The sequence below is a fragment of the Rhinatrema bivittatum genome, chromosome 3 (assembly GCF_901001135.1).
Source record: "Rhinatrema bivittatum chromosome 3, aRhiBiv1.1, whole genome shotgun sequence".
NCBI lineage: Eukaryota > Metazoa > Chordata > Amphibia > Gymnophiona > Rhinatrematidae > Rhinatrema > Rhinatrema bivittatum.
This window is the reverse complement of record NC_042617.1, coordinates 243,386,312-243,409,013: the sequence shown is the minus strand read 5'-3', so window position 1 is coordinate 243,409,013 and position 22,702 is coordinate 243,386,312. Positions and strand designations below refer to the sequence as shown.

Here is a 22,702-nt window from a genome sequence, read left to right as displayed (position 1 = left end):
TTAGCGGCTGTATTTATAACATATCGGTTTTTTTCATTTAATAATGTCACCTATTACCTGCCTGCTAAAGATACATTAAATATTTCTACGACTGTTAACATATCAATTGCATTTCTACAGATCCCCCTTCTAGACTTACGGCCTTTGCAGAGAGCCATTAACGCCTCATCAATTACAACAAATATTGGCTCGATTGAATAAGTCTATGGACATTGTATCACTTAGAACTTTATTTGTGGCCGACCAACTTCATTCTTTGACTCAAAAAATTGCTGACGATACCCACCACTCCTGGTGGGACATCTTTACAGGTCATTCCTCCACCGCCCAGAGAACGTTAAATTGGATCCTACACCCTATTTTAATTGTGATGATCTGTCTGACCTGTAACTGTTACCTCACCTATCGTGTACATCACCTATCTCAGAAAACCCCAATCAATGTTCATACTGCCTCTTATGCATGCGTGTCGGAAACTTGCTGATCAAGGGGTGGAGTGTAAGGAAAATGCTGTACCAGATTGTGCAACAAGGACCTTGGCTGCTCCACCGGGGACATGCTGACCTGATCAACCAGCCTTATGCCCAAGGGAGAGATAAGTCAGGCTTTGTGGTAGCAACTGTTGGCAGTTGGCAGCCCTGGCAACTGTTGTGGCAATGACACAGGAGTAGCAACTGTTAACTGTCACAACTGTCATAACAAGACAGGGGTAGCAACTCGTTGGCAATGACACAGGGGAAACCATAGTGATCAGCAAATTTCCTCCTGACATGTATAAAAAGCAGAGGAGTGGAACAGCAAGACAGGAGTCTTTTTGGAAGCGCCTTCGTAGACGTACAAAGTGCTGCAGATTCCCCTTCTTCGCCTAATCAATTGACCAGACTTCGACAGACAGGCTGATGTATGAGGGTGAGGAAACCTGAATATCCATGGACAGGTATGTGACTTTGTATATATGTATAGAACTGTAAGCTTTGAACCATGACATCATGCAAATAAATGATATCATAGAGAGCGTGTGGCAGTGCTTTTATTCTTGCTCCACACAACTGCTAATAAATTAATTGGCTACCTCATAAAACTGTCTGTATCTGCTCCCTAAAACTAATTAATTCATATCATTAGGTTATTGGTTAAAACTGATAATCAAATATAAGATATCTACACCAGATCTTCCTATAGGGGGGCCTGCATAGCAGCTACTGACCCTCCTGTGCATAAACCATGATGTAGCTTACTTGTACATACTATGATTAAGATTTCAGCAGCCTTGGCTCAATAGTAAACTGTACCCACCATTCAGTGTGCAATATTTCAAAAGAATACATGGCAAAAATACAAACTAAAGTGAACTTAACTTTTTTTTTTTGTAATTGTTTATGCTGCTTTCTGATATTTTCTGATTCCACTGGCAGCAACCATGTTTGAAAATGTAATAAATATCACACAAAACAGTACCAAAGTGGGCCATAACACAATTTGAAATCAGAGCTAATATAGATGAAAGGGAACTAGAGTTTAAGATGCAATTTGTGGCTGCTGAAGTAATTAACACATCCCTATGACAAAACTTACTTGAATGAAAAGGACTTGAAAGATCAGAATCAAACACACTGCAGACATCTGTAGTGCTGGATGCAGCAGATGGAGGGGGTGGGGTTAATGGTGTTCGTGGAGAATTTGGTGCAGATACTGCATTTTCTGTTTCACTCTCTGGGATACGGCTATAACTTATTTTTCGTGGCTCTTGCTGCAAGGGTGTGGGATGTCTCATGGTGCCTGGTCTTGGATTTGATGGACGAACACCAGGGGATTTTAAAGCATAGGTGTACTTTTTTGGCTGCACAAGCAAAGTATTAAAACAATTAAAAACAATCATTAAAAAAAGCACACATAAAACAAAGAAATCTTTTGCATGTACTAAAAGCTAGAAATGCAGTTTCTGATTACATGTTCTACAACTATCATATATTCATTCAAACTTTTATCCCAAACAAAAAAAAAAAAAATCTAACACAGGAATTCTATTTTGGATCATGTGGTATTTCAAGTATTCTTTAGAAAGATAAACTATCTATAGTATTACTTACAAATCTTGGTAAAGTCTTGGCATTTCGTGGCTCTATTTCTAATGATTTTTTGAACAGATAGTCTTCAAATTCTTTTTCCACAGTATTTCCCATTGGATTCAGATTTTCAAAAAACCTCTGGAACAAGAGAGATGGGGAAAGGGTATAAGCTAATTCAACAATATGACAGCTCCAAAAATCTTAAAACAAGCTTGAATGCAGGCTAATTAAGGGACTTGTTCAAGATTTCACATAGTAACACAACAGATAAAGATCATAATAGCCCATCCAGTCTGCCCAGTTGAAATTCATACACTGCTGTTTAGGGGTTGTAACTGCTCCTCCATGCAGGTTAGTTTCATTCTTTCTTGGGGCACTGATGAAATCATACCAGTGTTGTTTTGTGATATAATTGCAGCTCAGTGCAGGTCATGCCAATCTGCTTTATTTCCATCCTCCTGTCACTATGGATCATCTGTATTTAGCACACACTTTTTTGAATTCTGTTACCATTTTTGCCGCCACCACCTCCTCCAGTAAGGCATTTTAAACATCTTCTACCATCTCTATGAACAAATATTTCTTGACTTTTAAAGTGTTCTCATTTCTGCAGGTTCTTACTTTGTCTTGCGTGTTGTGGTATTATCTTGCTAGTTATTTTTAAAATCCCTGTGTGTTAAGAGAAGAACACAGGACTCTACCTATCAGACTTTCTGGACGTGGTGTAATCAGTTACATAGCAAGGGGTATCAAACCAAGCACTACTAAATTCTAATACACATAGTATTCTAGCATATTTGGTCTGGCTGAGGGCTGAACAGCTTACCTGGTTCCTGTTTGGCTAAGTTTAACAGTCTAATTTAATATAACTTTATTCTTTATTTTTCCTAATATATTTTGCTTTATCTCTACTGTTTATTCCCTCCCACCCCTAGAGTGCTTCCTTAAGTAATTCTTCCAAGGAATTAGGATAATTGTATAATATAGGACTGAAGTATCAATCTTTCAACTTGTTTATTAGTCACTATTAGCAAAATGTCCTTTAGTCAGTGCAACAATTGTGGTTTATGTCCCAAAGCCTATCATTTGGAGAATTAAGGGCTGTCCAATTTGTCTTCAGCTGTCTGCCATGAATAAAGAGCTAATGCACCTGAAAGAGATATTATCCAAGTTTCAAATAACCTCCCCTTCCTTGCAGCTTCCAGAATATCTCTCCCAACTCTCATAGAGGATTCTGAAACCCAGGTATAAATGGTTTACAGTGGGCTCTGGTAGAACAAGACCTGTGACTCTGAAACACCCAGTTTCCCCAACTTTGAAGCATCCTGGGTATCCCACCCCCACAAAGTCAGACAACCAAAATTCAAAATAACAGGAATAATTGGATTACAGTGCGCTCCGGCAGAATAAGACCTGTGATGAAGAGACACCCACTCTTCCTGCTGTTGCTTTTACATATCACTTTTTCTGCATTTAGTGTAGACATGGACTCAGGACCAGTGGGTTTATGCTTCCCTGCCAGCAAATGGAGACAGAGCAAGCTGACGTCATAGTATATATATAACCCTGCAGTGACCCGCAGCCTGCCAGTATTCTCTTTAACAGCAACTGTGGATAGACTAGCAAAAAACTTGATTAATAACAGATAACCAGAACTGTACTCAACCAACCAAAAACACTGAACTCACATAAGATTCTAGGTACCCCTAGCTAAGGACTAGATGAACATTTACCAGTAATCTCTTGGGACCCAGAGCCCTACAGGAGGGACTATTGACACACTCATATAGCAGCAGAAGGCAGGAAGCTGAGGCCATCTGTCTACACTAAGGAACAAAATTATCAGGTAAGTTATTTCTCCATTTCCTAGTGTGTAGACAGACGGACTCAGGACCAGTGGGATGTACCAAAGCTACTCCCCAACAGGGTGGGAGGCTGCCTGCGGTCCAGTAACACCGCACGTGCAAAGGCTGCATCCTCCCGGGCCTCCACATCCAGATGATAAAACCTGGAAAAAGTGTGTAAGGAGGACCATGTTGCAGCTCGGCAGATATAGAGACACAACAGACTAACCTCTGCCCATGACACTGCCTGAGCCCTAGTGGAATGAGCCCTAACCTGAGTAGGCTTTACAGCATCCACATACGTGGCCATGACCACATCCTTAATCCAATGAGCTATGGTAGCCAACGAAGCCAGAGCATCCTGCTTATTCCTGCCATGGAGAACAAATAGGCGATCCGCCTTTTGAAGACTTAGAGACCTCCAGATACCGCATGACAAGATACTTAACACCCAAGGAGTGTAAAAGGTGAAACTCCTCCGCACCCCTGACCTGATCCAGGGATGGCAATGATTTGGACATTCAAATGAAAGTCTGAAACTACCTTGGGTAAGAAGGATGGAACAGTACGCAGCTTTAATGCCTTCAGAGTCACCTGAAGGAATGGCTCCCAGCAAGACAAGGCCTGCAGCTCAAAAATCTGACGTGAGGAACATATAGCCACCGGGAATACAATCTTCAAAATTAATAACTGTAAGGAAAGTATACGCAATGGTTGGAACATAGGGCCTACCAAAACGTCTGGCACCAAATTAAGACCCCACAATGGAACCGCTAACCTCAAGGGAGGCCTAAAGTGCTTCATTCCTTTCAAAAAACAGGCCACAACAGGATGAGACGACAAGGAAACACTATTCACCAGGTCTCTGAAACAGACAAGATCCACAACCTGCAACTTCAAGGTATTAAGGGCCAAGCCTTTATTAAATCCATCCTGCAAAAAATCCAGAATGAGAGGGACTTAACTGAATGAGGAAAAACACCCCGTTCCTCATACCAGGCCTCAAAAACTCTCCAAACCTGCACATAAGCCAAGGAAATGGGGAACTTGCGAGCAGAGAGTAAAGTGGCAATCACTGTAGAGGAATACCCATGCTTTAACAGGTGAGCCTTCTCAAGGGCCAAACCATAATACAGAATCGTGAAGAACCGGTCCCTGCTGAAGCAGATCCATGTGCGGTGGAAGATGGAGGGGGGCCTCCACCAGGAGTCGTTGCAAATCTGCATACCACAGACACTGGGTCAGTCCAGCACCATCAGGAGTACTAGCCCCCTGTGGCCTTTGATCTTGCGAATTATTCTGCCCAGCAAGGGCCACGGAGGAAAGACATAAAGCAATCTGTCTTCCGGCCAGACCTGTATGACAGCGTCTGTAGACATGAGGAACCTTTGCATTTCGATAAATTACCATCAGGTCTAGGAACGGAAGGCCACAACCATCCACAGTCAGCTGAAATGCCTCGGCTGACAACACCCACTCTCCTGGGTCCAGACTCTCCCTGATGAGGAAGTATGCTCTTATGTTGTTTTTTCCTGCAATGTGAGAGGCCGAGATCATCTGCAGATGACCTTCTGCCCATTCTATCAGCTGGTCTATTTCCTGCAACACTTGCTGGCTCTTGGTTCCTTCCCTGGTGTCTGATATAGGCCACCGTAGTCATGTTGTCCGACATCACGCAAAGTGCTTGATTCCGCAGCCTGTGGTTGACCTGCAAGCATGCCAGCTGTACCGCCTGGGCCTCCAGGCGATTCATGTTCCAGCGGGACTCTTTGGCATTCCAGCACCCCTGGGCCGTTAACTCCAGACTGTGAGCCCCCCAACCGAAGAGACTCACATCTGTTGTATCAAGCAGGCCAGAGAGGACAATGGACTTCCCTTTTTCAGATGATTCTCTGTAGCCACCACGGGAGGGGGGAGCAGATTTCCAATGGCAAGTGGAACCAAACCGCATAACCCTGAAATAACAGAGAGCATTGAAGAGGGTGCATATGTGCCCTTGCCCATGACACCACTTCCAGGGTAGCTGCCATCAAGCCGAGTACCTGTAGGTAGGACCACACTGTCTGGCATATGGTGTTCATCAACTGACGCACTTGAGACATCAGTCTCTGGTAGGAAAACTCTGTCCTGTTGGAATGGTTGAAGATTGCTCTTGGTCAGGTTCACCACCCAACCGAGCTCCTGCAATAAGGAGATCATCTTGTGTGATACCAGGTGGCTCTCTTCCTGAGACATGGCTCAAATCAGCCAGTCGTCCAAATACTGGTGCACCAGGATTCCTTTTTGCTCATGTATCGCCTCCAGGACCCACTGGTCCAAAGTGATCTCGACCCACCTCCAATAAAAGGGACACGTCTCCCTATTTCCTGTTCCGGAAGGTGGGTCGCAAACTTTCGTTGGGAAGCTCGGGAAGGTCCACCACTTGAGCCGACTCCTCTCATAGAAACATAGAAATGACGGCAGAAGAAGACCAAACGGCCCATCCAATCTGCCCAGCAAGCTACGCACTTTATCCATTTTTCCCCCCCTTTTTTTTTCTCTCCCACCTGTTACTATTGGCTTCCAGTACCCTCCAGCCCTAATTCCCCTCCACCCCACCACCAACTTAGAGAGCAGCGCCGTATCTGCATTCAAGTGAACGTCCAGCTCAATTAGGGGGTAGCAACCGCTGTAACAAGCAGGCCACACCCTTACCCTATACTCTTACCCACCCCTGTTTTTATTTATTTATTTATTTTTTAGATAGCAGTCCTCCATCCTTCCGCTCCGTGAAGGTGGAACACCAACTACTGGCCACTGGCATCCCGCTCCGTGAATGCCTCTGTGGCTACTGCCGCTCCGTGCAGTGTTTGAATGCCTCTGTGGCTACTGCCACTCCTTGCAGTGTTTGAATGCCTCCTCTTTATTCACGCCCTCTAGACTTGATGGATCCACAGTTTTTATCCCATGCCCCTTTGAAGTCGTTCACAGTTTCTCTTGGGCTGCCGAGGACAAAAGGACTTACTGAGACCTACCGGAAAGGCTGATTTTGCTGAAAGGTCGTCCCTCTGTAGGGACAAAAACACCTGGAATCCAGAAATGACCCCTCATACCAAACGGGTGCTGTAACTGTTTTTCATCCTCCAGCAATTGAGGCACTGGAGATTCGCCCCACTTACTGGCCAGTATCTCCAACTTGTTCCCAAACAAGAGCGAGCCTTTAAAGAGCATCTTGGTAAAATAGGCTTTGGAAGCAGTTTCAGCTGACCAATTTCGCAACCGGAGTTGACGCCTGGCCGCTATCACCGAAGCCACTCCTCTGGCAGAGGTCCGGACCAAATCACAGCCTGTGTCTGCTACAAAGGTGGCAGCAGGCTCCATAACTGCTCTGAAATTCCCTCCACACTCATCAACTTCCTGAGAGAGAAGCAAACAAGATCTTGCCACTAGGCCCAACAGGAGGCAATTTGTAAATTCATCGCCACTGCCTCAAAGGCTTGTTTAAGAATAGCTTCAATCCTTCTGTCATGTATATCTTTTTCAAGGCCACGCCTTCTCTATGGGGGATAGTCATCCGCTTAGACACGGCACAAACTAGAGCATCCATTTTGGGAAAACGTAAATGCTCTCTCACAGATGGATCCAGGGTGTACAGGCCTTCCAATGTTCGACCCTCTTTAAAATTTGGTTCTGGGACATCCCATTCCAGTTCAATTCCTGGATGGCATCCATCACCAGGAAAAAAACAAGAGGCTTTACTTAAGGAAACCAAAATAGGATTCTTCCTCAGCTCTGCCACAGCATCCGAACCAGGAACACCCAGCTGTTTCAAGGTCTGGGAAATCAAGGCCAGCAGTTCATCTCTATGAAAGAATCTCAGCATGGTTCGATACGGTTCCAGCCCTGGAGGAATTTCCATATCTTCCACGGAATCAGGATCAATCTCATCATCGGTGTCATCCGAATTCTTGTTGGGAACACCCGCAGGGAACCAAGTTGAGCCCCAGCACTTAAGCACAAGACTGGAAGAGGGAGGAGCCATCAGTTGAGTATCCGACTGGACAGAAATGGGGCAAGCAGAGGACTGCACCTGAAGAAAGCTTGTAAGCCTTGAAAAGCAGAGTTGCTTACCTGTAAACAGGTGTTCTCCCAGGACAGCAGGATGTAGTCTTCACATGTGGGTGATGTCAGCAGACGGAGCCCTATCACGGAAAACTTTCTGTCAAAGGTTCCAGAACCTTTGACTGGCACACTGAGCATGCCCAGCATGCCATAATCTCTGTAGCCACAGGGCTTTTCCTTCATTCTCGTTTGTAGCAAAAGGTGCGAGCGAAAAAATAAAATAGTAAAACGGTTGATAACCTGGGGGAACAGTTAGTGAGGTGACAGGAACCGACTGAAATTAGGGCATAGTACTCACCGAGCGTCGATGAAATGTATGCGAAGGGAGACCCATGTAGGGAAAAATTATTTGTGAAGTAAAACTTCAAGTGTTTCCATAAGGAAAAGTTGTGAGAAAAATCTCAGAGAGCTCCTGAATGCGAGGCAAACTGCAGTGCGGGAAAAAAAAGAGACTGAAGGGAGACCCCTGTGGACACAGGGATCATGGCATGCTGGGCATGCTCAGTGCACTCAGTGTGCCAGTGTCAGTCAAAGTTTCTAGAAATTTTGACAGAAATTTTTCCGTGATAGGCCTCCATCCAGTGACGTCACCCATTTGTGACTACTACCATCCTGCTCGTCCTGGGAGAATATTTGTGTTTTCTCTTCTTTTGAAGTACCCCTGAATGAGGAACCCATTTTATTTATTTATTTATTTATTTATTTATTGTTTTTGTTATACCGAGTTTCATGATAGGCATCACATCAACCCGGTTTACAAATAACAAGGAGTGTAAAGCATAACGTAACGTAAAAAACAATATTTTCAATAAGAACCTTGAACTTTAAATACAGTGAATCAGAAAAAGGGAGAGGGAAAGTTACAAAAAACAAGGAAAATAAACTTGGGATGGAAGGGGAGAAATTGAACAGCACAATATTTACATTTCAGCCTATTGATACATTAGAATAGCAAGTGAAAAATGAAACGGTACATAGGTAATCAAATGAATAAATATGACAGTTGTGAATGGTAATAGTATGATAAATATTCAGCAGGAATTAGTGAGAGAGGGTTTGAGGTTGGTTGATTCGTGTTTACATTCCATTATTGCATACGAGTTAGTGCTAGTGAGAGGAGGTTTTATTCAAGGCTTGGAAATGCTTTTTTGAAAAGCCAAGTTTTTAGTCTTTTCCTAAATGTTAAAGAGCATGGCTCTTGTCTCAAATCAGGTGGGATCGAGTTCCAGAGAGCTGGACCTGCTGATGAGAAGGCTCTGAGACTCAAGGATTTATGTTGGTAGGTTTTGGCCTTTGGAATTTGGAGTGACTCTTTGTAGTGTTCCCTGATAGGCCTGGCGGAGGTGAATTTTTTAAGTGGTATTTGTAGGTCAAGTTGCGCGTGTTGGTTGATAGTTTTGTATATGATGTTAATGGTTTTGTACATGATTCTATAGTGGATCGGAAGCCAATGGAGGTTTTTGAGAATAGGTGAAATGTGGTCAATTTTCCTGGAATTTGTAAGGACTCTGGCTGCAGAGTTCTGAACCATTTGTAAAGGTTTGGTGTAAGAAGCTGGGAGGCCTAATAGTAATGAGTTGCAATAATCTAGTTTGGAAAAGATTATTGCTTGCAAGATTGTTCTGAAGTCCTGAGTGTGAAACAGCGGTTTTATTCTTTTCAGGATATGTACCGTATTTTTCGCTCCATAAGACGCACCTGACCATAAGACGCACCTAGGATTCAGAGGGGGAAAATTTAAAAAAAAAAAAATTGTGCTAAACAGGCTCTGCGTCTGGGCGTCTTATGGAGCAAATTAGGGGAGTGCATAGTTTTTTTTTTCTCCCCATTTTGTTTTCGGGTCTGGGGAGGGCCATTTCGGTCCACTCCCCAGATCAGAAAATTTTTCTTTCTGTGGGAACCCCCAAAACCCCCCCCCCCCCATCCCAACCCTTTAAATTAACAACCTCCACCCCCCTGACCCCCCCAAGACCTGCCGAATTAATTTCCTGCAACCCCCCACCCTCCTGACCCCCCCAAGACCTGCCGAATTAATTTCCTGCAACCCCCCACCCTCCTGACCCCCCCAAGACCTGCCAAACGTCCCTGGTGGTCCAGCGGGGGTCCAGGAGCGGTCCGGGAACGATCTCCTGGGCGTGAGCCGTCGGCTGCCAGTAAACAAAATGGCGCCGACGGCCCTATGCCCTCACTATGTCACTGAGACCGACCGCTGCTATTGGTCGGTCTCAGTGACATAGTGAGGGCATAGGGCCGTCGGCGCCATTTTGTTTACTGGCAGCCGACGGCCCTATGCCCTCACTATGTCACTGAGACCGATCGCTGCTATTGGTCGGTCTCAGTGACATAGTGAGGGCATAGGGCCGTCGGCTGCCAGTAAACAAAATGGCGCCGACGGCCCTATGCCCTCACTATGTCACTGAGACCGACCAATAGCAGCGGTCGGTCTCAGTGACATAGTGAGGGCATAGGGCCGTCGGCGCCATTTTGTTTACTGGCAGCCGACGGCTCACGCCCAGGAGATCGTTCCCGGACCGCTCCTGGACCCCCGCTGGACCACCAGGGACGTTTGGCAGGTCTTGGGGGGGTCAGGAGGGTGGGGGGTTGCAGGAAATTAATTTGTCAGGTCTTGGGGGGGGGGGTTGTAGGAAATTAAGTCGGCAGGTCTTGGGGGAGTCGGGGGGGGGGGGGGAGGGGTGTTAGATTTTTGTTTGGTTTTTTTTTTATATTCGCTCCATAAGACGCACATACATTTTCCCCCCACCTTTGGGGGAAAAAAAGTGCGTCTTATGGAGCGAAAAATACGGTAATTTGTAGAAGCAATCTTTGGTGGTTTGGTTAATGAATGCTTTGAGGTTGAGACGATTGTCTAGGATGGCTCCTAAGTCTCTTACGTGGGTTGTTTGAAGGAGTGTGGGTGGTTTAGGAAGTGTGTTATTGTTTTCCGGTGATATGAGCAGGAATTCTGTTTTCGAAGCATTGAGTACAAGGTTTAGACTGTTGAGGAGAAGTTTAATTTCTAATAGGCAACTGTCCCAGTATTCCATTGTTTTTGAGATTGATTCTTTTATAGGGATTACGATCTGTACGTCGTCTGCAAAAAGGAAATGTTTCAGGCTTAATTTTGTTAGTATTTGGCAGAGTGGTAGCAGGTAGACATTGAAAAGGGTGGGTGAAAGTGATGATCCTTGCGGCACTCCTCTATTAGAAGGGTGGTATTGGGATTCTTTATTATGAATTTTGACTCTGTATCCTCTGTTTTCTAGAAATGTTTTGAACCAGTTTAGTGTGGCACCTGTTAAACCAATGTTTGCCAGCTGTTTTAGAAGAAGGGCGTGGTTGACGGTGTCAAAGGCCGCCGAGAAGTCAAGGAGGATTAGAAAATATGCTTGGCCTTTATCAATACCAGAGAGTAGGTAGTCCATGAGTGAAATTAGTAGCGTTTCGGTGCTTGCGGCTTTGCGAAAACCATATTGGTTTGGGGACAGAATACTGTGGTCCTCTAGGTAGTTGGATAGTTGGGTGTTTACCAGTTTTTCCATGATTTTAGCTATAAATGGTAGGTTGGAAATAGGGCGGAAGTTGTTGGGATCACATGCATTTAGATTTGGTTTTTTTAGCAGTGGCTTGATTGAGGCAGTTTTTAGGTCATCTGGGTAGATGCCATGTGATAAGGAGCAGTTTATAATATCTGCTAGGGTTTTTGCTATTGTGTCCGGGATAAGAAGAAGCATTTTGGTAGGGATTTGATCAAATGGGTGTGATGACGGTTTCATTCTTTTTAATACATTTTGTATCTCTGTGATTGTGATGGGTTCAAAGGCATTAAGCTGGATGTCTTTATTTTGGGGAAGATATGTGTTATCTGGAGACGTAGTGTTTGGAATCAGCTGATTAAGGAGATCCGATATTTTTTTGTTAAAATGAAGAGCCAATTCGTCTGCTTTAGTCTGGGCTTGTTCGGGTGGTATATCTGGAGTGATAGGTTTAGTGAGGCTGGAAACGAAGGCGAATAGAGCTTTTGAGTCAAAGCTGAGATGATGAACCTTTCGGGCATAGTAGTCTCTTTTGATTTTCAACGTGGTACTTTTGTAAAGATGGAGTGATCGTTTGTAATCAGAGAGTGAGGCTGGTGAAGGGGCTTTGCGCCATTTTCTTTCTTTTTGCCGAAGTAATTGTTTGAGTTTTCGTAGTTCATCATTATACCAGGGTTGACGTTTGGATGTATTAGCAGACCTTGTTTTGGTTGTCAGTGGGCAGAGAGTGTTTGCTATAGATTTTGTTATTTTGGACCAGGATTGGAGGGCAGCGTTAGGGGTAGATACTTCAATGAGTGGTAGATCCGAGGTTAGAGCTTTACTTAGATGTTCCGAGTTGCAAGGTTTTCTGTATAGGAAAGAGGGTCTTGAGTTGAGTTTGGAGTCTGATCGAGGTAAGGAAAAACTGGTGGAGATTAGAGAATGATCTGACCATGGGACTTTTTTGCAATTTGGTTGTTTTGTAAGAGAAATACCAGTGTTTGTAAAGAGTAGATCGAGCGTGTGGCCTGCTTTGTGGGTGGGTTTATTGATTTGTTGTCTGAATCCCATCGCTGACAGTGCGGTGAGGAGGGCTTCACAGTTTGTAGAGAGGGGAACTTTGTCAACATGTAAATTGAAGTCACCCAGGATTATAGCAGGGGAGTCAAGATTGAGATGCAGAGTTATGGTTTCGATGATAGGAGAGGAGTCTGACTCTAGTAAGCCTGGCGGGGCGTAGACTAGCAGGATTTGGAGTTGTTCTGATTTGAACAATCCTAGTTCTAGTTTAGTTACTGTACTGATGGGGTGGTGTGAGAACCTTAAGGATTTTTTTGCAGCTAGGAAGATACCCCCTCCTCTTTTTTTTTGTCTTGGGATGGAGAAGAAATCGTAAGTCTGCGTTGGTAATTGGTTAATGAGTGTGATGTCCGTGGATTTGAGCCATGTTTCTGTTATGGCGCAAACGTCTGGGGTTGTGTCCTGCAGTATGTCGTTGAGTATAAGAGTTTTGTTGGTGAGAGATTGGGCGTTGAACAGGATTATGGTGAATAGGGTGAGTCCTAGTAACTGTGTGAGTCCTAGTAACTGTGTGAGTCCTAGTAACTGTGTGAGTCCTAGTAACCATTTACTCTATGCCTTGAGGCTGACTTTCTTTTTAATACCAGCCTTTCTGAGGAGGAACTTTATTTTTCTGAGGCCAAAGAGATCTCATATTTGAACTCTGTGCTTCCATATTTGACTGCCTGTAGAGTCATCATTTCACATGGGCCGCAGCTTGTCTAATTGTAGCGCAGACTAAGTATAGTTCATGGTGGTCCTGGCTCCCCATTTTGTGATAGCATTTAATACATAATTTGAAGGGACTTTTCCTCAATCTAAGATTTATTTGCATGATAAGTAGGAAACTGAAGAGAAATATATATATACAGTATATATATTTTTTGGCTTGAAAGAAAAAAGCTGCAATTAAAAGAAAAACCAAACACCCCCCCCCCCCCCACCACTAATTATTGAAAAATCATGATGTCAGCGATGTGCAAGAATAATTTTCTATATTTAATTACTACTGCGGATGGAGAAAACTGAAGTGGCTCATGTGGGGGACAACAGTGTGGGAACTCCCATGCATGTTCACAAAGACATTTTGGTCTGCGGTGGTGCTGTTGTGAGAAGTCACCCACTTGTGTGGCTATGTGTACTCATTGTCAATGGAGAAAAGCGTATTTTAAAACGGGCAAGGATGGCTCCACACGTTCTAAAATACATGATCAAATCTCTGTAGAACTCTGTAGAGCGGATTCATTTGAAAGTTAGATTCCCTGCCTCCAGTGAGGAGGTGGAGGCGACAAATGATACTGATAGGATTGAGCACATTCCTCCAGAGATTGGAAATCCTGGAAGACATCTGTAGTGTGGGGGCACTTTAGAATGAGGGAGAACCCGCATTTTGTTGAGTGCATTCACTGTAGTAAGGCTATCAGTCAAGGAAAGGTACTGGGCCATCTTACAAAAGCTGGTATACAGCATCACACAGAAAAACACCACCTGCTAGCATTGGCAACAGGGGAAGATATCAGTACTTCTCTCAAAGAAGAATCAGCAGCAGAAGCAACAGCAAAACCATCGAAAAGGGGAAGCCTTTTTCTTCTGCTAACCCCACGGTCCCTTCAATCAGTCAGGTAACAGGCTAGCAGCCCCCGACTATTTGCCAATAGTGGCAAGCCACCATACAGCAGATGGGATGGTGTTTTGTAGAACCATCCCAGGGCAAGAGGCAGACAGTGTCAAAAGTCATGACAAAGTGCATTGGAATAATAATTGCCCTGGATGATCAGCCCCTGCAAACCTGGGCTTTAAGAGTGTGATACACCTCTTAGCACATGCTTATCAGTAGGCAGGTTATCTCCACCCTATACAATCAGTGCTGTGATCACTTTCACCAGCGACATCTGGACTAGCCAGAACACTATGCACACCACCTCTCCCTGACAGCACACTAGTGGTAGCTGGCCAAGGCAGGGGCAGGTAGGAGCTTTAGCAGAGATTGACTAGCAGGGTGCAGGTGGGCGGTGCTGTACACCCAGACATACTTCAGGCAATATCTTAACAACAATAAAACATGCTGGAGGCCCAGCAGGGGTTTGTTTTTTTTCTTTGTTAAAAAAAAAACAAAAAACAAGAAATACTCTTGACCTCTTGTCATACAAATACTATATCACACCAATACAAGAGGTAAATGTTCTGTTACACATTCATAAAGATAAATATTTATTTATTTTATTTATTTATTTGTTATTTTTATTATACCGAGTTTCATGATAGGAATCACATCAACCCGGTTTACAATTAACAATGTGAGTAAAGGCAGAGAGTAACAAAGTAAAGAACATTTCCCAATACAAGAACAAATATAGTATGAAACTTAACAAATATTATAACTATTTTGGATGTGAGAAAGTTACAAAAAACATGGAAAAATAACTTGGATATGAAAGGGGAGGAATTGTAGAACGACTATACAATATACAATATATACATATATAGATCCACTTTATTATTTATTGCAATACAAAACTCTGAGAAATACTTTACAATATAATATACAAATTGACAATACCAAAATGTAAATATTACATCATACCATTTATATTGTTGAGATTACTTACCTGATAATCTCATTTTCCTTAGTGTAGACAGATGGACTCAGAACAAATGAGTATAGTGTGCTCGTGCTAGCAGTTGGAGACGGATCTGACGTCAGCACGGGTACATATACCCCCACAGGAAGTGAAGCTCTTCAGTAATCTTCCTTGCAAAAGCTGTTATGGATATATGTGTACTGACGCTCAATGAAATAGTGAAAACAGGATTCCCCTGACCGATTGATAGTAGCTGGAGACCGCCAGCATTCCCAACCGGAAGGCGTCGACACCTGGTAGAGTGGATGCACTCATGTAAGAAGTGATAAGGCTTACCCTGAATCGGTGAAACCAATGTATACAGGCAGCTGGGTGGGATGCTGAGTCCATCTGTCTACACTAAGGAAAACGAGATTATCAGGTAAGTAATTTCAACATTTCCTGTCGTGTAGCCAGATGGACTCAGAACAAATGGGATATACAAAAGCTTTACTCCTGGACTGGGCGGGAGGCTGCCTGAGGACCGTGTAAAACTGCCCTTGTGAATGCTGTGTCCTCCCTGGCCTGGACATCCAGACAGTAGAACCTGGAGAAGGTGTGGAGGGAGGACCACGTCGCCGCTTTACATATTTCTGCAGGCGACAGCATCCTAGATTCTGCCCAAGATGCTGCTTGGGCTCTGGTAGAATGAGCCTTGACTTGTAGAGGCGGTGACTTCTCGGCCTCCACGTAGGCCGCTCTGATGACTTCTTTAATCCAGCGGGCGATGGTGGGCCGAGAGGCCGCTTCACCTTGTTTCTTTCCGCTGTGCAGGACGAACAGATGGTCAGTCTTTCGAACTGTTTCTGTCATTTCCAGATATCTGGGCAGCAATCTGCCAATGTCGAGATGGCGTAGCAAACGCCCTTCTTCTGATTTCTTCAGGCCTGCCGTAGTTGGCAAGGATATGGTCTGGTTGAGGTGAAATCGTGAGACTACCTTAGGCAAGAAGGATGGAACTGTGCGAAGATGGATAGCCTCAGGAGTGAGTCTGAGAAAAGGATCCAGGCAAGACAGTGCTTGTAGCTCCGAGATGCGGCGTGCTGAACATACAGCCAGCAAGAACACCATCTTAAAAGTGAGAGAACGTAGAGACAGGCCCCGAAGGGGTCGGAAGGTGGATCCCGCGAGGAAATCCAAAACTAAATTGAGGTTCCACAAAGGCACTGGCCACTTCAGTGGCGGACGAATGTGCTTGACTCCTTTCAGGAAGCAAGAAACATCTGGATGCTTGGCAATGGTCTTGCCATCCCTCCTGGGACCATAGCAAGACAGCGCAGCCACCTGAACCTTGATGGAGCTGAGGGAGAGACCCTTCTGAAGCCCATCCTGCAGGAAATCCAGAACCATAGGGATTGTAGTCGCATGGGGATTGGTGCCATGGGCATCGCACCAGGCTTCAAACACTCTCCAAATCCTGACGTAGGTGAGGGATGTGGAGAACTTGCGGGCTCGGAGGAGTGTGTCTATCACTGGCTCCGAGTAACCTCTCTTCTTCAGTCGAGCCCTCTCAATGGCCAGACCATAAGAGAGAATTGAGCCGGATCCTCTTGAAGGATGGGACCTTGACGGAGCAGGTCCCTGAGCGGAGGCAGGGGAAGGGGCTCCCCTGCCAGGAGTCTTCTCATGTCCGCGTACCAGGGTCTTCTTGGCCAGTCTGGTGCCACCAGAAGAACTAGGCCCCGGTACTTCCGAATCTTGTGGATAAGGGCACCCAGCAGGGGCCATGGAGGAAAGGCGTATAGCAGGGCCCCTGGAGGCCATGGCTGAACCAGGGCGTCGATCTCCTGAGAGAACGGATCTCGCCTGCGGCTGAAGTATTTGGGTACTTGAGCATTGGACCTGTCCGCTAGTAGGTCCATGTCCGGAATCCCCCAGTGATCCACAATCATCTGGAAAGCTGTGGGGGACAGCTGCCACTCTCCCGGATTTAGGCTTTCTCTGCTGAGGAAGTCTGCCGTGGTGTTGTCCCTTCCGGCAATGTGGACGGCGGGGATGTCCTGAAGATTCGCCTCTGCCCAAGCCATCAGCAGGGCTATCTCGAGGGACACCTGTTGGCTTCTGGTTCCGCCCTGTCGGTTGATGTATGCCACCGTGGTGGCGTTGTCTGACATTACTCTGACTGCTCTGTTCCTCAGTCTGTGAACAAATTTCAGGCAGGCTAACCTGACTGCCCGTGCCTCTAGTCGGTTGATGTTCCACCCCGACTCTTCTCTGTTCCACCTCCCTTGGGCTGTGAGTTCTTTGCAGTGTGCACCCCATCCGCTCAGGCTGGCATCTGTGGTGAGCAGAATCCACGTGGGGGAGGACATCTTGGACCCCCTGCTCGTGTGGTTGGACTGCAACCACCACCGTAGCTGAGTCCGCACTCTGGCTGGTAGAGGTAGATGCATAGAGTAATGTCGGAAGCGGGGGCTCCATCGAGAGAGCAGGGAGCGTTGTAGAGATCTCATATGGGCCCTCGCCCAGGGTACCACTTCCAGGGTGGATGCCATGAGACCGAGAACCTGCAAGTAATCCCGAGCTGTGGGTCGTCTGGCTCCCATCAAGGACCGGAGACGCGCCTGAAGTTTTAATCTTCTCTTGGTGGTGAGACTGACTGTGTCTGCCTGGGTGTCGAACTGGACTCCCAGATATTCCAAAGATTGGGAAGGCTGTAGGCAACTCTTGCTGAGGTTGACGACCCATCCCAGGCTTTCCAGAAGGGCGATCACTCTGTTGGTTGCCCGATGGCTCTCCTCTCGCGATTTCGCCCTGCTCAGCCAATCGTCTAGGTAGGGATGGACAAGGATTCCTTCCCGTCTGAGCGCCGCTGCTACCACTACAATCACCTTGGTGAAGGTCTGCGGCGATGTGGCCAGCCCGAAGGGCAAAGCCCGAAACTGGAAGTGGCGTCCTAGCACCTTGAAGCGTAGGAAGCGCTGATGATCCTGATGAATCGGGATATGCAGGTAGGCTTCTGATAGATCTAAGGCCGTGAGGAATTCTCCTGGCTGTACTGCGTTCTTGACTGAGCGCAGAGTTTCCATGCGAAACCTCGGGACCCGTAAGTATTGGTTGATGGACTTGAGATCCAGGACGGGCCGAAAGGTGCCCCCTTTCTTGGGTACCATGAAATAAATGGAGTAATGCCCAGAATTCATTTCCCGTGCAGTTACCGGGGCTATGGCTTTCAGGGACAGGAGCCTCGCCAGGGTAGCTTCCAATGCTGCCTTCTTGTGGATCGGACACGAGGATTCCACAAACCTGTCCGGAGGAAGATGATGGAAGTCCAGAAAATAAACCTCTCGGATGATGGCGAGGACCCACTGGTCCGACGTAATCTCGACCCATATGGGGCAGAAGAGGGTTAACCTGCCCCCTATGGCCCCGTCCCCCAGATGGATCGGCTGAATCTCATTGGGAGGCGCGGCCGGGACCTGAGCCCGAGCCAGCTCCTCTCTTCTGCTGCTTGGGCCGAAAGGACTGGTTCCTGGCCTGAGGACGAGGTGCCTGGTAGCGACCCCTATAGGGATTGAAGCGTGGAGAGCTTCTGCCTCTGGAGGGCCTTGGAAAGGCGCGCTGGTTCCTTTTGAACCTGTCTTCTGGCAGTCGAGGTATGGGAGAAGCACCCCATGTGCTGGCCAGTTTATCAAGGTCGCTGCCAAACAGGAAGGACCCCTTAAAGGGCATTCTGGTGAGGCGTGTCTTCGAAGGAGCATCAGCAGACCAATTCCGTATCCAGAGCTGCCTCCTGGCAGCCACAGAAGATGAGATCCCCTTAGCTGTTGTACGGACTAGGTTGGATGCGGCATCCGTGAGGAACGAGAGAGAGGACTCCATGTCTGCTGCCGGAGCATTGTTCCTAACCCTTGACAAACAGGAGCGCGTCACCACAGTGCAGCAAGTTGCGATTCGCAAAGACAGAGCTGCCACCTCAAATATCTGTTTCAGGATGGCGTCCAGTCGGATGTCATGAGCCTCCCTGAGGGCTGCCCCCCCCAACTGGAATGGTAGTGCGCTTGACCACAGCGCTAACTAAGGCGTCCACCTGAGGGCACACCAGCATCTCCTTGATAGCCGGATCCAGGGAGTACATGCCTATCAGGCCCCGCCCCCCTTTTGAATGAGGCCGCCTGTGCAGCCCATTCCAGATCTATCAGTTGCTGTGCAGCTTGCAAGAAGGGAAAATGGCGGGCTGAAGGACGAAGACCTTCCAGCAGAGGGTTCTGTGTAGGTGGCACCGCAGAGCTGGGCCCCGAAATATCCAACTCCGCCAGGCACTGAGATATTAGGTCGGAGAGATCTTCCTTGGGAAAGAACCGCCTCATGGTTCGATATGGCTCCATCCCCAAGGGAAGTTCCCCCTCCTCGGAGGGTTCTGAGTCGGTCTCTGAGACATCAGGGTCCGCCTGAACCGGACTGCCCGGAGGTGGTGCACGATAAGGGCACGAAGGTCCAGGGGCAGGGTCCACTGGAGCAGCAGCAGGAGCAGCAGCCCCTGTAACAGCAGGGCCTGAACGGGAAGCTGATTGCATCTGTACAAAGGCATGGATCCCCTTAAAGAGATCCACCCATGAAATGGAGGTGGTCTCAAGTCGCCTAGGTACCAGATCCCCCGGGATTCCCGGCTGTTCGAGACTGCCTGCGAGATCCGGGGTGGCCCCTGGAGAACTATCCACAAACCTTGGTTGAGACTGGTCCTGGCCCGAGGCTCCCACTGCCTCCTCACATTGGGCACAAAGGGAGTCTGGCTCCTCGCTGTGCGTGGCTCTGAGCTGGCATGCTGAGCAGAGGCCGTGAGCTTTCACGCCGGAATCAGGAGGCGCCACCGCCTGGGACACCGGGGCATTCGATTGGTCCATTGCGCTAAAGTAATATGCGGCAGCAACGTGCGCTCAATACAACGTGCGCTCAATACAACGTGCGCTCAACACTAAGCGGCAGCTATATACGCTTAATACAATACGCGCTCAATACTAAGCGGCAGCTATATACGCTTAATACAATATGCGCTCAATAATATGCGGTCAGCAATATACGCTAAACACAATATGCGCTCAATAATATGCGGTCAGCAATATACGGGAAACAGAATATGCGCTCAATAATATGCAGTCAGCAGTATGCGCTCAATACAGGCGCCTATCATGGGCGCTCAATACCTGAACCGGGCCAACAAAATGGCGACCACCACGGTGTGCCGCATACAGGCAACGCCGCCGATCCTCGACTTCGGAGACCAAAAGTAAAAGTTGTGCGCCTTACCTGATCCTTGGCGCTTCCCGGCTAGAACCCGGGCGGTCTCCGGCTGTGGGGGAGAGGGGAAGAACCGTCACCACCGCGCTTGAGGAATGCACCCGCTGCCTCCAAGGTCCACGCCGGGACAGAGGCACCTCTTAGCCCGCAGGCTTGGTCCTCACCACGATTCGGCCACCGGACCGAGGCCTAAACCTCCGAGGGAGCACGGAACTCACCCCGGGAAGCTCAACTGGGGGAGGGACCAGTGGTATCATCGAGCCCCGCGCAGGAGCGCGGGGCTCGATGTTCCTGTAAATATTTTAGCGATAGAAGTAGAAAAGTAGAAGTAGATTGGAAACACGCTCAGCGAGCGTGCAGGCTCTCCAAACTGCTTTGGAGAGAGAAATTACTGAAGAGCTTCACTTCCTGTGGGGGTATATGTACCCGTGCTGACGTCATATCCGTCTCCAACTGCTAGCACGAGCACACTATACCCATTTGTTCTGAGTCCATCTGGCTACACGACAGGAAATTATATTTTGTATATATAAATTCTGGTGCCTGAAAAATTGTCCAACAAACCCCTTATATTAAAATACCCAAATGCAAATCACCCATACATACACAATCATTTACACACATATTCACATGAAAAAACTTTAAACAACTAAAATTTGATCTGCTCAAAAACAAAAAAAACATGGCCAAATAAGCATTATTATATGGTAGGTGCAGATTATCTTGATAACCCATCTTCAAAACGCCTCCTTGCATGTAGACAGTCCCTATGCGGCTTACTTGATGCTCACCTTCCAGATACCACCATGTAAGTACAATTAGTCATGATATACCGGTTTTTAAAACACCAACATGTATATAACCATCCCAACAAGGAACCTTGTTTCAATGGACTCCTTCTGCACTTCGAAGTATCAAACATATATATTTGTTTCTTCAAAACTCCATTTTACCATCAATATTAATTCTCACCAAACCACAAAAGAGCGTATCACTAAATCCATCCAATTCATAAGCACCACAAGTCATATTCTTCCAATAATTTCTGCCACACTGGCTCCAAATGTTCACCAAATAAATATAAATGGTATGATGTAAAGTATTTCTCAAAGTTTTGTATTGCTATAAATAATAAAGTGGATCTATATATTGTATATTTATCTTTATGAATGTGTGACAGAACATTTACCTCTTGTATTGGTGTGATAGGGTTTTTTTTGTCTCAGACTGTATGAAACATATGACAAAGGCAGTGGAAGATAGGGTCTATGAGGGGATTAGTTGCTTTGCACACTTGCTGCACCTGGCAAAAAGGGATGCCCTGGGCTTGTGGTCCAAGGAACACAGCAGTCCAGTCCTTAAGGATCTGATAGAGATGTGCAGAAAAATAGCATGAAAGATGGGCGCCTATTTCGTGAAAAGCAGGAAGAAACAGGGATGCCTCATATGTGGCTCATTCAAGATGTTGGCACCCGTTGGAATTCCACCTGATGCTCAAAGATTACCTGAGCAGCAGACACCCCTTTATAACCTGATTCTGGAAGCAGAGATAGGTACAGCGTGCCCATTGGGGGCATCATGATTGGGTAGTGATGACACAGATGATATGAATCGTGAAGCCATTCAAGGATGTAACAGAGTTTCTGAGTTCCAAATGCACCACTCTGGGTGGGATATTTATTTTAAAAACTTTTATATACCACTGTTCAAAAAAAAAAAAAGATCAAAGTGGTTTACAACTAAACATATATAATAAAGTAACAAAAATGAACAATTATCACAATATAATCAAATCATAAACACCTTAGAAACAAAAACTTAAAAACAAATAAAATCATAATAAAATATAACACTAAGACAAAAAAACAAAAAAAAGACTAAGTTTAGACTCTGGGGTATATAGTTATACCTTGTGACTTTAACCAGCCATGTTTGAGTCCTTTCCTGAACAATTTTAGATCATTCATCAATCTCAGGCAGTCTGGCAATGCATTCCAAAGTGCAGGTCTGGCAATAGAAAAAGCTTTCTCCTTTACTTCACCAGTATCAGCTATTCTAATAGATAGAATTTTGAGTAGACCTTTATTTTGGGACCTTAGGGAACGTGTTGGAGTATAGATATGTAATTTAGAGCCAACCCATGGTGTATCTGAGTTATTTATAAGTTTATGTATTATTGTTAGTATCTTATATTTATATTTAACACAAATATTATGGAGGAGAAGTTCAAGGAAGAGAGACTGAAAACAGGGTTG

The 22,702-nt window shown here is 46.0% G+C and overlaps 1 protein-coding gene across 4 annotated transcripts in view; it reads right to left on the bottom strand.

The window, feature by feature from the left end:
* SOS1 (SOS Ras/Rac guanine nucleotide exchange factor 1) overlaps window positions 1–22,702 on the bottom strand; it is a 1,044,495-nt gene that overhangs the window by 78,270 nt on the left and 943,523 nt on the right. For all 4 annotated transcript variants that reach the window (XM_029594364.1, XM_029594368.1, XM_029594365.1 and 1 more), the window contains 2 exons: window positions 2,091–2,207; window positions 1,576–1,840 (listed from right to left, as the gene is read on the bottom strand). In XM_029594364.1, the coding sequence (XP_029450224.1) occupies window positions 1,576–1,840; window positions 2,091–2,207 (382 nt within the window). The remainder of the gene's footprint in view (window positions 1–1,575; window positions 1,841–2,090; window positions 2,208–22,702) is intronic.